Source organism: Triturus cristatus, chromosome 1_2 (genome assembly GCF_964204655.1).
Source record: "Triturus cristatus chromosome 1_2, aTriCri1.1, whole genome shotgun sequence".
NCBI classification, from domain to species: Eukaryota; Metazoa; Chordata; class Amphibia; order Caudata; family Salamandridae; genus Triturus; species Triturus cristatus.
This window is the reverse complement of record NC_140580.1, coordinates 171,793,053-171,807,659: the sequence shown is the minus strand read 5'-3', so window position 1 is coordinate 171,807,659 and position 14,607 is coordinate 171,793,053. Positions and strand designations below refer to the sequence as shown.

The 14,607-nt window shown below is 49.0% G+C and overlaps 1 protein-coding gene across 1 annotated transcript in view; it reads left to right on the top strand.

Moving 5' to 3' along the window:
* Positions 1 to 14,607, top strand: part of SMC3 (structural maintenance of chromosomes 3) — a 789,692-nt gene that overhangs the window by 599,230 nt on the left and 175,855 nt on the right. The window contains exon 24 of the mRNA XM_085603430.1: positions 4,421 to 4,668. Coding sequence (XP_085459556.1) covers positions 4,421 to 4,668 — 248 coding nt within the window. The remainder of the gene's footprint in view (positions 1 to 4,420; positions 4,669 to 14,607) is intronic.

Genomic DNA, 14,607 nt, shown 5'->3' with positions numbered 1-14,607 from the left:
ATCTCCACCCGAACCTGTCCACTCTCCACCTCCTTGTGTGGAGATTGAGCGGCGACAGCTGACCGCTTTTGTCCTTCCTCCTTAAGTCTGTGAGGTTATTCTGGCAGCCAGGCTTCCCTCCACGAAGTCTGTATACGCCTGCCTATGGTCAAAATTTTGTAAATATTGTATTGACCCTCTATCTGCATCCTTATCTGATATCCTCCTGTTCATACTTTCCTTGGCCCAGCAGGGCTCTGCTCTGTGCTCCTTGAAGGGCTATCTTTCAGACCTTTCCTCTTTTCTTCAGCTACCTTATCAGCTTTCTCTTTACAAATCCCCTCTGGTGCAGAAATTCTTGAAGGGCTTGACCCACTTGTTTCCTCATTCACTCTATATTATGCCACAGTGGGACCTTAATTTGGTTTTTACCTTTCTGATTTGAGCCGCTGCACAACTGCCCTCTACGGCTGCTCACTATCAAAACTGCTTTCTTGGTGGCAATAACCTCTGTCAGGAGAGTGAGCGAGCTGTAGGCAGCCTCCTTACATTATGGTCTTTCTGGATAAAGGGGTGCTCCGCACAAGGCCATCCTTTCTACCTAAAGTGGTAACACCCTTTCATATGGGGCAGTCTGTTACTCTCCCCACCTTTTATGCACCTCCGCATCCTTCTAAGGAAGAAGAGCATCTCCATCCTCTGGACCCAAAAAAGTGTTATCGTTCTATCTTGATCGAACCAAAGAGTTCCGGGTGGATGACCAACTTTTTATATAGGGTACGTGTGTGCAAAGAAAGGGCGTGCTGTCCAAATAGGACTATATCCCACTTGGTTATCCTCTGTATTAAAATCTGTTATACCTTAGAGCAGAATGATCTTCCTAAAGGGCTTAGAGCTCATTCCACCAAGGCAAAAGCGGCCACCACGGCCCTCCAGCGTAGTGTTACTGTTTCTGATATCTGCCAAGCAGCCACGTGGGCATCGTTGCACAAGTTTGCCAGACACTACTGCCTGGATTCCCAGGTTCGCATAGAAGGCCTGTTTGGTCGCTCTGTCTTGCAGGACTACCTGGTCCAAACCTTTCCGCAGTCCCTCCTCCAGGGATGGTATTGCTTGGGTATCTGCACAAAGGTAAGGAATCTGCAACTAGATGTCTCTATCAGATGGACAAGCTACTTGCCTTCGGTTACGCCTTATCTGGTAGAGACATGATCTTGCTGCAGATTCCTTACCGACTCACCCATCCACCCCACACTGCAGATTGGTTCTACGGTCGAGGGCTTTTTCCTTTCAGGGCCCTAGTTGCCTCTTTTAACACATCATGGTCAGTCACTTTATGGCTCCGCGCTTCTGGCGTGCAAAGTCGTGAAATGTACTGATGTCAGGTTATATTGACGCTGCCGACATCCGGACGACGAAGAACAAGCACCTATGATGTCACGCGGAGTCGGCCAACGCCACCTACCGGCACACAGGGGTACTGCTATCTAAAATCTTCCGAATCCAGCCTGGCGCCTGGAAGTTCAAAGGTAAAGAATCTGCGGCTAGATCATAGCTCTACCAGATAAGGCATTACCAAATAGGTAACTTGTCCACTAGAGGTAAAACAGCCATCTCTGTACAGATTAGAAATAAGTGAAATGGGGTTAAGGGCTTCAGTGTGAAGTCCTCTCTCAAAATTCCCATATGGTGTTAGTTAGGAGCTAGTCCTACTTTGATTTCTGTTTCGCAGTTGTTTGGATTGAAGAGACTTATCAGTACTGCATAGTAATACCGAATAGTCTGGAGCAAGTCTTAACAAAAAATATTTTCTGTATAACAATACTTTATTTCATTAAGATCTTTACATTCTTTTTGTGTTATTCCGTTCACTTAATAAAGTTGTAGAAATCCTTTGGTAGTTTTGAAAAACATGTTGAGAGATCAAAACTTTGTTCTGCATGGTTTAATTTTTTTTATGGTTGTAATCGTAATGTATTGGCTCACTGTGCCACTGGAATCAAACTATCCTGGCTGAAGAGGGGTGAAACTCCGAAACCGGTCCTAGGATGCTTGTTTCTAGTCCAGGGAGGACCTGGCCTAGCAGTTCAGGCTGGACTGTTCCCATGAGGCACAGGGTCAAGACTGATTTGCATATGGCCCGGTCTAATCTGAGGTGGCATGGTGAGCAAAAGAATGATGGATTTGACCCAGATCTCTTGACTGGGGGTGAATGTTTTGATTTGTTCTGCATGTGTTCTTAATGTGTACATGGCCCTCCTGGCAGAGATAGTAGCCCCTTTCGGAATCCACCTAGTTACTTACGCGGATGACATCGAGCTAATTGTGGCACTGAACCAGGCTGAACAATCCCCTACGGACCTGTGCTCCTGTCTCAAAGAGGTCACTAGTTGGATGAGTACATCCCACCTCAACACTTTGTGGCCGATTTGCATGGGCCCTGCTCAAACGCCAAAAAAGGAGAAAAAAAGCTTGGGCATCTGGCTGGACCACAATCTCGCTTTTAGAGCCCAAGCAAGGAAAACCGCCGCCGCTTGTTATGGCCTGCTCAGAACAACCCAAAAAATACTCCCTCTCCTATCTTGCCAATCAAGAAAGCTTCTGATTCAGACACTTATCCTCTACAGGCTGGACTACGGCAATGCTCTTTACTTGGGCGCTCCCAATTCAAGCATTTCTAAACTACAAGTGGTTCAAAATTCGGCAGCAAGACTTCTCACAGGCACAAAAAAACGTTGCTCAGCTAAGCCTGCCCTACGATCTCTTCACTGGCTACCTGTAAAGGAGAGAATTCATTTTAAGGCCCTCTGCATTGCACATAAAAATGTACAGGGCAAGGGCCCGCCATCTTCAAAAACCTGGTCGAATCATACAAGGCTATCGGAAGTCTCCGCTCGGACGAGCTCCACCTGGCTGAGGTCCCCAGAATTAAGAAGGCCTGATCATGTGTCAGCCTTTTCTCCTACAATGCTTCTAAGCTTTGGAATTCCCTTCCTCTTCCTATCCGCAAGGAAGCTAACCATGTGACATTTCCCAAACATCTGAAAACCTGGCTATTCCCATAATCCCATCTGTTCCACTAGCCATCCCTGCAGCGCTGGGATACCTCCGGGTAGCCATGCGCTATAAAAAAGCCTCTCATTTCATTGTACTATACAAACGCCTCTTTCATTCGTCCATCAATTGTGTGTCTTTTGCTTTCTCGCCCTAAGTGCGCCAGGTATGCCCAGACGTCGGTCCTGGGCTCACTGTGCCATTGGAATCAAGCTAATCTGGCTGTAGAGGGGTGAAACTCCGAAACCGGTCCTAGAATGCTTGTTTCCGGTCCAGGGAGGACCTGGCCTGGCAGTTCGGGCTGGACTGTTCCCATGAGGCACAGGGTCAAGACTGATTTGCATATGGCCCGGTCTAAAGCGGGGTGGCATGGTGAGCAAAAGAATGATGGATTTAACCCAGATCTCTTGACTGGGGGTGAATGTTTTGATTTGTTCTGCATTCCGTCCATCAATTGTGTGTCTTTTGCTTTCTCGTGATTTATTTATCATCCATTTTCTTTCCTGACACGTGTTTCACCCTAAACCTTTTACACTGTGGGCTTTAAGGGGGTGTATAGCCCCCCTCCCTACATAAAAAGGGCTCAGGCCACACCGTGAAACGCTTATGATGACAAAAGGGACCCTGCAACCTTCCTTTAGCATCCCTTATGGTAATTTGCTGAAGAAACTATATAAATAAACCTTAAACCTTGATAAAGCCCACTGTCTAAGAGGTATAGTGCGAAATCCATGGAGGTTGATTCATTCGTATGTGCCTACCACAAAGTATTGAGACTGTGGGGCTGCTGTCAGTATGTAGCCCTTTGGGATAAATAAGCTGCTGGCTCCTTAAATGAGCAGCGTTCGTTTTCACTTTCTCTTTGGGTGCTGTCAATGTTCTGCCCGTCTTTTCTCGTTTTCCCTATACAAAAAAGTTTTGACTTATTCAAGAATGAGGTTTTATGAATAGCTTTGTTCTCAGTGGAAAGTTAAACATTTAAAACTCAGAAAACGTAGCCTTGGGTAGGCTGCAGTATATGTACCTGTATTAAAAAGTGCCTGGTTGCTACTATTTAAATGTATGATTTATATGTTGTAAAAGTGTTCTGAACACTGTCCGACATATATTACTGTTTGAGTTCAAATGATGGTTCCCAAGATGCAGAACTAGGAATGCAATTAAGTAACTTTTCCTTATATATTGGCACTGCTGAGGAAAATCGCACACTTTCCTAAATGAATTGTCATCTGGCACTGAACCTTGAATACTTTTCCAGTAATGTGTATTTGGTATATTTTAAAATGCCTGACTCAGTGAATGACCTGCTTTGTGTTAGGAATAATGAGCCTTATGAAGTTTAGTAGGCTTTAAACTCCAATATTATTTCTTCATCTCCCTATTTTAGAGCTTGATAACACCATTGACAAAACTGAATCTGAGCTCAAGGACCATCAGAAAAGCTTGGATCGTGTAAAGAATATGGAGAAAGATCACATGGATGCCATTAACCACGATACCAAAGAACTGGAGAAGATGACTAATCGGCAGGGCATGCTTCTAAAGAAGAAAGAAGAGTGCATGAAGAAAATCAGAGAATTAGGATCCCTTCCCCAGGAAGCATTTGAGAAATACCAGACACTTACATTGAAACAGGTAAAAGCAGACCTAGTGTATGCAGATTACAATTTACAAATTACAAAATCATGCACCCCGTTCTCTTAATTTTCTTGAGATGAGCCAACAACAGAAGCACCGAATTAAACAAAGACTACCAACTTACTTCTACCTCTCTTGCCCCTTTGCACTTGGAATACTTTGGTCTTCCCCATTTATCCCCCCACCCTGCTCATACAGGCCATAAAAGGCCTTACCACCAACCAAATCTGTTTGACATAAGAATGTCAACATAAACATGTTGATAATAGCGTATCTGATAGACTTCTAGGTGCAGATTACTTACCTTAGAATTATCCACAGACATCAGACTGGATCCGGGAATTTTTCATGGGCATTACCCCTGCTTCCTGGTAGGTGTTGGTGTTCGGCCCTGCGTGGCGTCACTCAGCTCTGTGTGCTGCCCTTCGGCTCTGCGAGGAATGGCCCGCGCCAGAAGTGACGTGTGCAGAGGAAATATAGGGGCCACCCCAGCTCTTTCGTCTGTTCTTTTCTTTTCGCGCTAGTAAGCACAGATCCAGAGAGCTACCCACAATTCATTTTTTGACTGACTTTTGTTTTTTCTTTTTGTCTAAAGTTTTTGAGGTCTTTCTCCTGGTGTGGCAGGGATGTCCATTAGGAAAGCTGGCTTCAAGCTCTGCGGCACCTATCACTGACAGATGTCGGTGTTGGACCTGCATCTTGTTTGCCTCTGGTGCCTGGAGCATGATACGAAGATCTGCATAGACTGCTGCGCCATGCACCCCAAGGCCTTGAGAAAGTGGTGCTTCAAGCTCTTTGCCGCTCAATGTATGGAGTCGTGATGGACTCGATCCCAGTCGAGAGAAAGGTCCCTGGATCAGTTGCGAAGCCATCGATCTTCGTCGTAGTTGAATTCATCCGGCGTTGGGTAAGTCCCACAAGAAAAAAATATATTAGAAGTAGAAGAGGTCCCCACCCTGTCTGTCGAAGTCATCTGGCGAGACGAGGGAACATAGTCACTTGAGGTCTGGCTCCGCGGTTGAGCCTACGTCTGGGCTGGTTTTGCGCCTTCCAGAGTTTCCGGGAGCCAGAGCGACCCCCGCCCAATTCCATTAATTTTATGAGGTCAGGCACCTCCTATTTGGGTGGCCCAACCCCTCTGGTGCGCTTTCGGGGCCTGTTGGTTCGGCAGGGGCCCCTACTGGTTCCCCGCCAGCAGGCCCAGCGCCAGTCAGGCCGCTTTGATTCACTGATGGCCCCACACTGATCGTACCACCTCGACCCTCTCTGATGCCAGTCCCGATGTCGACGCTCCCGGCAATGCCAGTGCTCTCCAGCAATGCCGTCCCCATTCTCATCTCAGACTCTGACATGGGGCCGGAGGTGCGTTGGCTAACACCGACTCTGGGGCCGACTGGAGACTTGCCCTCCAGGCCTGAGCCCTATTCCTGTGGGCTAGGGTTTGGGGAAGTTTGTGAGGGGCCTCTGTTCCCCGAGGAATGCCATTCCCTAAACCCCAACATGAACTGGTGTGAGGAATTGGCGGACGTCCTTGGAGTAGGCACATCCCCAGATACTGTCATGGTCTCTTCTCCTACTGTGGCTACGGAGGAGGGAGCTTCTCTTGCTGTGGTGGTAAGAAGGGCGGCTGAGGTCCTGGACCTTAGCCTGCCCTTAGTGACAGTCAGGACTAATGTCTTGGCAGAGGTGCTTCAGCCTGGAGTGACACCCTCTGAGCCGCTTTTCTCTTTTAATGAATCCCTTACGGACATCCTACGTGGGACATAGTCTAAGCCCAGCACAGGGACTCCTGTGAACAGGACAATTACTCACCGCCATTGCTCACACCAGAGGACCCCAATTTACTCACTCAACACCCTACCCAGGAGAGCTTGTTGGTCCAAGTCTCAACTTCCTGCGCAAACTCTGGCACATTCCCTACCACTCCACCAGATAGGGAATCCAAGAGGCTGGATACATTAGGCAAGAAAATGTTATCTTCCACTAGCCTGGCACTACGGTCCGTGAACACTGTGTGCCTTTTGTGCCATTTCTCCCATGCTCTATTGCGCAGGTGCTGCCCATGGTCCCATATTGCAGACGGGAGAGATGCTGCCAAGTTCAAGGTCAGATGTGGGCTGGATACGACCGACTCACTAGACAGAGCGGTTTCTTTTTCTGTGGCCTTACTGGCTTTTCAGAGGGATATTCAAGTCTTGCTTATGGACATACTCTGGGCTCGAACAATCTAAAAATTGTTACTAGATCTGCAGGTCTAGTTACTTAAAAAATCTACTCGACCTAACTGTAATGCACTTGACCTCTGTGAGCAAATGTGACAAGTTAACAAGATTTAAAGGCATTTTTATTGCTCACTAACTTTGTGAGAAATAAAGATTCCTTTTTATTCTTGTTATCTTGTCACATTTGCTCTGCTTTCAGAGACAGAAGTCAAAAGTCAGTTTGTCTTCCTACTCGCCAGAAAGGGCGAGTAGGACCTAAAAATAGCTTGCCCTAATTAAATCTGGCTTGCAAATGCGAGTGGATTTTTTGAGCCCTGATACTCTGATGGCTCTTGTCTCTTCAGAAGCAAGGCGGACTCAGCGCTGTAGTGCTTCAAGGATAACAGAACTACGACTAGGTCCTTTGGCATGTCCATTGCCCTCTGCCAACCTCTGTCTGCCTTTAGCTCCTTTCGTGGCCACAGAAGGGGCTTCCGGCTGCGTCCTTACCCGCCCAGCCACCACTACATGTAAGCTCTCCAGCCTTTGCATGGCCGAGGGCGCCGTACCCCCAGACCCGTGAGTCGGGCAGCTAGAGTTCGGGCCAGTCCACCACCCCCCGGCAGCCGCAACCTCCAAACCTCTTTAGTTTGCCCTCCAAGTATTATTGGCAACCAGTGGGAGTATGCCATCACCTGCACTACTGGAGGTCGATAACATCAGAACTCTGGATTCTCCAGATAGTCTGATGGGACTGCTTACTCCCCTTCTTGACTACCCTGCCACTATGCCACCCACTTTTGACAGGCTGATTAAGGACCATCTGTCCTCACTCCGCCAGGAAGTGGCGACTGTCTTGGTTAAGGGAGCCATAGAGAGGGTGCCGACGCCAGAAGTAGGTCGTGGTTGTTATTCATGCTACATTCTGGTACCCAAGAAAGATGGAGGCATTCGTCCTGTCCTAGACCTGGGCCCTCTCAATTTCTTCCTCAAAAAGGTGAAATTCAGAATGCTCACGCTCATTCAAGTTCTGTCTGTCCTGGACCCGGGAGACGGGATGGTGTCATTGGAGATTGCAAGACGCAGATTTCTACATTCCAGTCCTGCTTGCCCACAGACGCTACCAGCGGTTCACGGTGCGCTACAAGCACTTTCAGTTTGCTGTGCTCCGTTTTGGACTTATCAGCACCCCTCAGGTGTTCACCAAGGTGATGGCGGTGGTTGCAGCTCATCTGCTTTAGATCAGGGGAACAAGTCTTTTCTGGTCTTGACAATGGGCTGTTGAAAGAGGGCTCGCCCCAGGCTGTTGTCTCCCACCTCCAGACTACAGCGGACCTCTTGCACTCACTTGGGTTCACACCTCACTCCATCTCAGACACACACTTTTTTTCGGAGCTGTTCTCGACATGGTGCAGTTTCTTGCATATCCTCCTGAAGAGCAAGTCGAGGATATTCAGGGTATGACACCGATGTTCCAGCCTCTGTCCTGGGTTTCAGTGAGACTGACTCTTCGGCTGTTAAGCCTCATGACCTCCTGCATCCTGCTTATGACCTATCCCCACAAGCATATGCAGACTTTCCAGTGGGTGCAACATCAGGGTAATCTCTCCGATAAGGCCCAGATCTCGGAGGGCACTGCAAAAGATCTGCAGTGGTGGTTAACAAACCGTTATTGGATCAGAGGCAGACCCCTCTCCCTTCCCCAACCAGATCTGACAGTAGTGACAGATGAGTCACTCCTGGGATGGGGCGGCCATCTGAGAGCGGTGGAGATCAGAGGTCTCTGGTCTCGTGCGGAATCCAGACTCCACATTTCACGTACTGGAGCTCCTGAAGATCCGGCTGGCATTGAAGGTTTTTCTTCACTACATCAAGGGAAGGCTGGTGTAGGTGTTCACGGACAACACCGCCGCCTCGTGGTACTTCAGCTAGCAGGGCTGGGTAGGGTTATGACCCTTCATCAAAAGGCCCTACGCCTCTGGACATGGCTGGAACGTCCGGGCATATCCTTGGTGGTTCAGCACTTGGTGGGTTCTCTGAACGCCAGGGTGGGTGAACTTAACCAAAGATTCCTTGCAGATCAAGAATGGCGTCTTCATCTGGAGGTGGTGCAAGGTCTCTTTCAGCCGTGGGGAGAGCCATAGTTAGATCTGTTCACCACCGCAATGACCGTACAATGTCAGCAGATCTGCGCGCTTTGAGCTTCAAGGCGGCTCTCGCTCAGAGATGCTTTTCATCTTGAATGGAGCTCAGGCCTCCTGTACACCTTGCTGCCCATACCACTCCTGCCCAGAGTTCTCAAGAAGATCAGGAACGACCGGGTCCAAGTGGCTTCGGATTGGGCTTGGAGAGTTTGGTATCCCGAGCTGTTGAGCATGGCCATTGGTCCTCCGATCAGGCTGCCCCTTCGGGAGGAATCCAGTGGTGGCGAGTGACTTTTGCAGTTGTGGGGCATAAGAGTCATCTTCGACTGTCACCTAGTGAGCAAAGTTAATGACCAACTGACCTAAGGAGGTTTCAGGCTAAAGGACATTGTATCTGCATTCACAACGCAGGCAAATGTTTGCCGATGGGCTTCGCATTAGCGTATTCCCAAAACATAACTTTGAAGTGATGAAAATTTAAATTGCAGCTACTATATTCAAGAACTTAAGTAAGTGCTGGATAACATTTAGCATTTTGTTATAATTTACCCAGTTACTACATGCACACAACAATGTCCTTTCACTCGCACATTCATTGCATAACAGTTTGGCATTGTGTGCCCGACCAGTACTGTGGCCGCGCCCACCTTACTGCTCTGCAGTATCACCTCAAAGAAGCATTAGAAGGAAGTCAAGCAAAGCCTGCAGACATGCTCAGAACTGCGCACACACACACACACACATCGCGACGTCCCTATAATTGTGAAATAACACAGCACATTATGACAACTTTCCTTATATGCACATTTCTAGTATCAATCCATGTCCACATTTTTCATTTAACCCATTCCAAGGCATGCCTCTTTGATATGAGCTATTTAATTGTGAACTTCCAAATTGTATTATTCCTAACTCAGATAACGAATATATGAGAGATGAGCAACAATTAGGCGACAGCAATGATACGTAAAGCGATCAGAAAATGCCATTGAACTCTCGCCAGTTGTTTCTATTATGCTATGGCGGGGTAACATTGTTTAAAGAATTAAAGTCTGAAATACAGTGCCTCATTTTGAAGACAATTGTATTGGATAAAGGGAACACCTGTCAACTTGGACATATTACCAACTTGGGTATTTCATCATCATCATCATCTTTATTTCGGCTCAAAAGAGCCATTAAAAAGAATGAATAAATTTAAATAATAAAGTAAAAACATAAGAACATACAATTCTCTGGAATAAAAAAAAAAGAAATGTTCAGCAGCAGTTATTTATTTTTGCAGTTTTTATATAGTGCATTTTACAAGAGCAGCAGCTATATTAGACTAGGCCACATTCATTGTTGCTTTTTTTTTTTTTAAAGGTCTTGGGAGTTTTTGGCACAGAATCATAGAGACTCAAACCTAGTTTCCCCACTCTAAAGTCAGCAGCTCTGACCAGGACGCCACATCCTCTTATTGTTGTACAGGTTTGTCTCCAGAGCATTATATATTATAAAAGGCACTTTACCTCATTATAATTTCCAGCTGGACTTTGAGCGCGAGGGCCGTTGTAAGTTGCCAGCACACACCTCTCCTGTTCATATGTTCACAAATGCTATCAGGAAGGAAGCCCGGGCAGAAGATAATTAACACAGCCAATCAGTGTGTGCTTTCAAATAAAGTGCTTCCATAATTGGCCATGTTGCATGATCTACCCACCCCTGCTGTTTCGATCCTCTGTGTGAGAGCTTCGGGTTGCTTGGCAAATTAGGAGCAAATCCCGACACAGCTTTTATGAAGATTAATATGTTATATTGCATAAGATCTGTGCCGGGGTTGGATGCACAAGCACCCCATTGTAGACATTGCGAGGTGCTTTTGCTTCCCCAGCCAATGGCCTCAACACAAAGTGGATTTGGAATGAGAAGCCTGAAGTACCACGTGTCAGGCTGGCCAAGTCCAGAGCCCAGTGAGTCTGTCATGCACACTTCAGCTACACAGTACTGAAGCTTTCCATGGCAACAACCATGCCCCCTCCGTTTGTGATGTTATTTAAAAATACAATCTGATAGAGACATCTAGCCGCAGATTCCTTAACTTAGATATATCTCCAGACATCAAACTGGATCCGGAAAACTTTCCGTAGCAGCACCTCTGTGCGCCGGGGGGCGGCTCCGCCCTGACGTCATCCACTGACGTGACGTCAGCGGAGCCATATAAGCCCCTCCCGGCGCTCTGACGGCAGTTTTTCTTCTTTTCCGCGTCCCAACGCGGATCCAGGAAAACCAGCGGTTCCTTGGCCTGATTTCCAGGCCTTCTCGACACCTTCGGCATCATGGAACAGTGTGCGATGCCTTCGGGCTTTAAGGCGTTTGAGACCTGTACACGGCAAACGTCTGTCACAGACCTGAACGTCATATGTATGTGGTGCCTGGGAGTGCACCACGACTCCGAAGAGTGCGACACCTGTCTGCAGATGAAACCTAAGTCCCTAAGGGAGCGTCTTATGAAGCTGCTGGCCGCCTGCCTACACCTTCCCGCCGCCGATCTCCCTCTCGGGATCGGGTCTGCTCACTGGGTCATTGCCGCGGATGTCGTTCGGAGACAAGTAAGCACAAGCATAAGTCACGGAGGTCATCCTCCCGTAAACCTGAAGCTGGGGCCCGCTGCTCTCGGTCTTTGCCAGGCACAGGTTCCCCCGCAGTCATCTCTCCAAACCCACCCTTCCCGGGTGTCGGAGCGACAAGGACCCAAATGGAGGCCTATTCAAAGGCTCTTCAGTCTTTCTTTCGGTCACCCCCTCTCCCTGGTCCGCCTTCGGGTCCCACAGAGGAGGAAGGCACTCATGTCGGTTCTTCGCCGGCGGATTCGTCCTCTGCACCGGCTGCATGCATCAACTCCAGTTCCGTAGTCGATACGACGTCGACAGGACACTGCCCAGAGGGGCATCCCAGTCGTCTATCCAGCCTACCTGTCCAGTCGCTGCATAGCCCTGTGCGGCTTCCTGCGCTGACGTCGGCTGCGGCACCGAGTTCGATGCCCTGTCGACCTTTCTCCTCCCCGCAGGTGGAGGTCAGGTTGCCGTTGGCCCGTGCCCAGACCGAGTCTCCTCTGGAGGTTCTCGAGGTCGATACGACGCCGTCTCAGCGTCAGTGGACACCAGTCCCGGCGTCTACGGCTCCTCTGTTACAGGAGGATGAAATCCCTTTGGGCTCCCCATGCCCGGGGTCGTTTTAGTGCCCCTTGGTGCAAGTGCCTAGCGTTCCATGGCCTTTCGATCAACCTCAAGCTCCTCCACCTTTACTGTCTAGTGGATGAGTTGGCCTCCAACCGTCCCCCACCGATAGTTTGTTGTTGCCCCCCAGAATGGTGACCGAGGCTAGTGCAGCTTTCGCGAGGGCTCTTCGCAGGGCTGCAGATATTCTTCACTTGCAGCCCCCTGTGGTTTCCCTGCCCGCTGATCCTTTACTGGATCTCCTCCACATGGAATCTGTGGCCGTGGAGCCTTTGGTGACCCTTGGTGGGTCTTTGTTTGATATCCTGCTTGGTACCTGGGCACGGCCCTCCCCTGGTGACCCTGTTGATTGGGCCATTGCTCGCCGGCATCGCCCGGCCCCAAACGAGCCTGTCTTCTTGTCCCTTCACCCTAGAGCTCAGGGTCTGGTTGTCAAGGCGGCTTTTGCCGTGCAGCCTTCTTCCCCTCTGCCGTTGCTACCTCCCACTAGGGAGTCTCGTGGCTAGAGACATGTGGTCGCCACATTTTTGCCTCCGCCAGTGAGGGCATCCGTGCCTTGAACACTTCTTACGTGTTCGCACATGCTTCCTTTGCTCTTTGGGACTTGGTTGAGCTCCTTCTTCCTTCTCTCCCAGAAGGGCCCCGTGCTGACTTGCATCGCCTTCTTTTTGATAGCCGGGGAATGGCACAATTTTCCCATCGATCTGCCCTTGACGCTACTGACTCTATGGGTCGGTTGCTTTGTGCCGCCATGCATGGCTGCGCGAGTCATTTTCCCGACAATGTTCAGGACACTCTTCGGGATCTGCCATTCAATGGTGTGGACCTTTTTGACTGTCATGCTGATTAAGCGGTCTCCCGCCTCATGTCTGGTCTCCCGTGATTTTCTGGCCCTTGCGGCCTGGCTTTCTCCTCCTTGTGGCCTATCTTTTTCATACGTTGTATGACTTTGTGTTGCTTTTTCCTGTGCATACGCAGCATTGCCTCGTTTGATTTGGACCCTGGGTTCATGACGTAATGCCCAGATGGTTTAGGCGGCTACTCTGCCAGGTTTGCGTTAGTTCAGTACAGCTGGTCAGCTGGTTCTGCCTTCCTTTCAGATCTCTGTCTGTGAGCTTGTCTCAAGAGGAGCCCCCTTGCCGGGGTTAAGACTTACCCTATGTGGGGTATTTGCTGGCTGTTGAGTAGCTGCCTTTCTACACGGAAGGCTTGGTACGCTCCTGTAGTCTTCCTCATAGAGATTCTTCTGTGGATCAGTCTGTCCTCTCTTTCTGCTGTTATGCGACCCACAGGTTGGCGTCGCTGTATTGCACTTTTAGTTAGGGTTGGGGTCTACGGTTGTCCGTCTGGCCTTGTCTACAGGCGGTCATGTCTTCGCCACGTACGTCTATGCTGTACACTGCCTTGTGCCCTCATTTTCTGGGCACTTCCTAAAGATACATTTTTCCTATTTCCCTGCTGCTTTACGCGTGTGTGTTTTCCACGCTTCTGTTTTGGGATCCTACTGGAACACTCTCAGGGGAAGTGTTCTCTTTAGGATACTTGCTTTCTTGGGTGGTCTTGTCTGTACCTCCCTGGCCATTACGTTGGTCCTGACTGTTTCCACTTTCGTGTCCAACTCCATCTCCTCATCTGTCTAGCGGGGGACATTGGCTCCTCCCGGACGGGTGGCTGATGTCGCTTACGGATCTAGACATTGTCCTTTCCAACTCTGCTTCAACATGACTGTTGGTACTTATGGCGTAGATGTGTATCTTTCTTACTATATATCTGCTCTGTGCTCTTCTCACAGTGGGGTTGCGCAGGCAACGTTCCTTGCTGCTGTGCCTGTGGTCTTCGCCCCAGTCTGCTCACTGTGCGAGCTCTTGTGTGTGTATCCGGCTTGCTGGAGGCCACTTTTTGCCAGTTGCCTATCCGGTCATGCGTCCTTCACATCTGGGCGGCTCACGCTAACCTAAAGGGGGATTTCCCTATACTTGGTGTGGCTCTACCGTCCTCACTATGCTTATGTGTATTCCTGTCTTCCACATGAATACCAGTCTTACTGTGGTCCTGTTCTGGGTGCTTCTGCTTGTTGCCGTCCGCCCTCTCATATGTCTGTGTGAAGAAGCGACTGCATACTGGAGTATCTTGTGTTTCTGGTAATGCTGGCATTTTCTAGCCATGGGTCGCCATCCTGCCAATGCTGCCCCACGTATCTTAGCTGGTGCAGGTTCAACAGTGCTTTTTTCACTTTTGTGCATACTCCTCCGGTATGCACTGCGTCTGTCATACCATCTTGCCCTCTCGCTGGGTCATGCTTCCTGTCGACATATCGGATCCTGCTGATCCATCGGACCCTAGGCCCAGTAAATAAATAAATAAATACCAGTA